A 1,628-nucleotide genomic window follows, 5' to 3' on the forward strand; every position below is an offset into this window, starting at 1 on the left:
ATGCATGTTGTGCTGAAAACTGCCAGGCATGTAAATATTTAATACTAAAACAAGATCAATCTAACTGTTATGGAACGGATCCGTGAGCGCTCACCTCTATTGGTATATTCTTTTAGATCATCCAATAGTAGCGAGCGCTCACGGATCTGCTCCGCAACAGTTGAGTCTGCTGAATGCGACCAATAGATGTAATTATGTTACCGTTATAGTTACCTAAAAAAGTGAAATCATAATATAAATAACGTGTTACTTTTATTCCTTAGAAAAAGACTATCCATATAACACATGACATTGCGTAAATATTGCAGTAAAATATATAGAGAAATATGTAACATTTACTTACAGAACATTTATGTTATACATACGTACCATATACATATATTAAGTAACATATCACTGAAGCATATGTAATACATAAGTATGTACATAATCTTATAAATGATTCAAAGTTATTGACATAAAGTTACATCAGAACATAATCTTTACTCTTGTATAATATTACATACACGTCTATGTTTTGATTTACTGGGTTAGACGTAATTTTGGCAAAATATAACTTTATTTTTACATGAACTTTTATAAACGTTTGCAATATATGTTTTGACAAAATCGTAATTCTATACATATGTTTTGTTTGATTATAATAATTCTAACATGCTGTGATTTGTAGTATTAGTAAACAAAAGTAAGTATCGATTTTTTTCTGTGTTGTATAGCTTGTTATTTTGACTTTCAACAATATTACGCAAATGGTATTATTATCCTTCAATAAGATGCAGTTATTTATAATTTAAATAAAATTAATCTAAATTTAATATTTTATATACTGTTCGTTATAATCATAGTTATGATCTAATTAAATCTTTTTTGTAATTTATCTCACGAAATTTTTACGTACTTCAGAACGGCTGATACAAAAATTTAATTCATAAAGTCTTTTTAATAACATGTTAATAAATTTATTAATATGATTTAATTCCTCACAGTGTTATATAAATATTACATAAATATCGCATAAATACTGCATAATATACAGTAATATAACTATGATATGTCATTATAATATTACTGTTATTCATTTTCGAGAACATTTTAATGTTACTGTCATATTTCTGCAATATTTCAGCAATATTTCATTGTAATATTGTAATGGAAAAATAATATTGATGTAATATTACGTGGGTATATGAACAAGGTGGTATCTTCTCTCAAAATGGCATTTTTTTCTTCAAGTCACTTTATATATTATACGTGTATATGTATATATTAGAATGGTCCTATTTTTCGACCTTGAAAGTTTTGAGCTCGATTTAATTCAAATAGTTCAAAATGTTTAAAAAAATTATTTTTGTCAAATTTGAACGTAATCAAATGAACAAAACATATGCCGACAACTTTTCTCATCAAGCAATTTTTGTCTGTATAACTTTATATACAGATGCCATACTTTATGTTACAAGTTGGCACATGTTCTTTTCATCCGATTGCAATAAAATTTTACAGAAATTATTATTTTAATATTTGGAACTGTTCTAGGGAGATCGACAAATACATGAAAAACTTTTTCACCAAGTAAGGGTCATCCTAATATATGTAATTATATATATATATATTATATATATGTATAT

General features: G+C 25.9%; 1 protein-coding gene across 1 annotated transcript in view; it reads left to right on the top strand.

The window, feature by feature from the left end:
• LOC108781064 (putative protein kinase C delta type homolog) overlaps positions 1-1,628 on the top strand; it is a 7,004-nt gene continuing 5,376 nt past the window's right edge. Inside the window, exon 1 of the mRNA XM_018548935.1 lies at positions 1-30. Within this exon, the coding sequence (XP_018404437.1) occupies positions 1-30 (30 nt within the window). The remainder of the gene's footprint in view (positions 31-1,628) is intronic.

The sequence above is a fragment of the Cyphomyrmex costatus genome, unplaced genomic scaffold (assembly GCF_001594065.2).
Source record: "Cyphomyrmex costatus isolate MS0001 unplaced genomic scaffold, Ccosl1.0 scaffold76, whole genome shotgun sequence".
Lineage (NCBI taxonomy): Eukaryota > Metazoa > Arthropoda > Insecta > Hymenoptera > Formicidae > Cyphomyrmex > Cyphomyrmex costatus.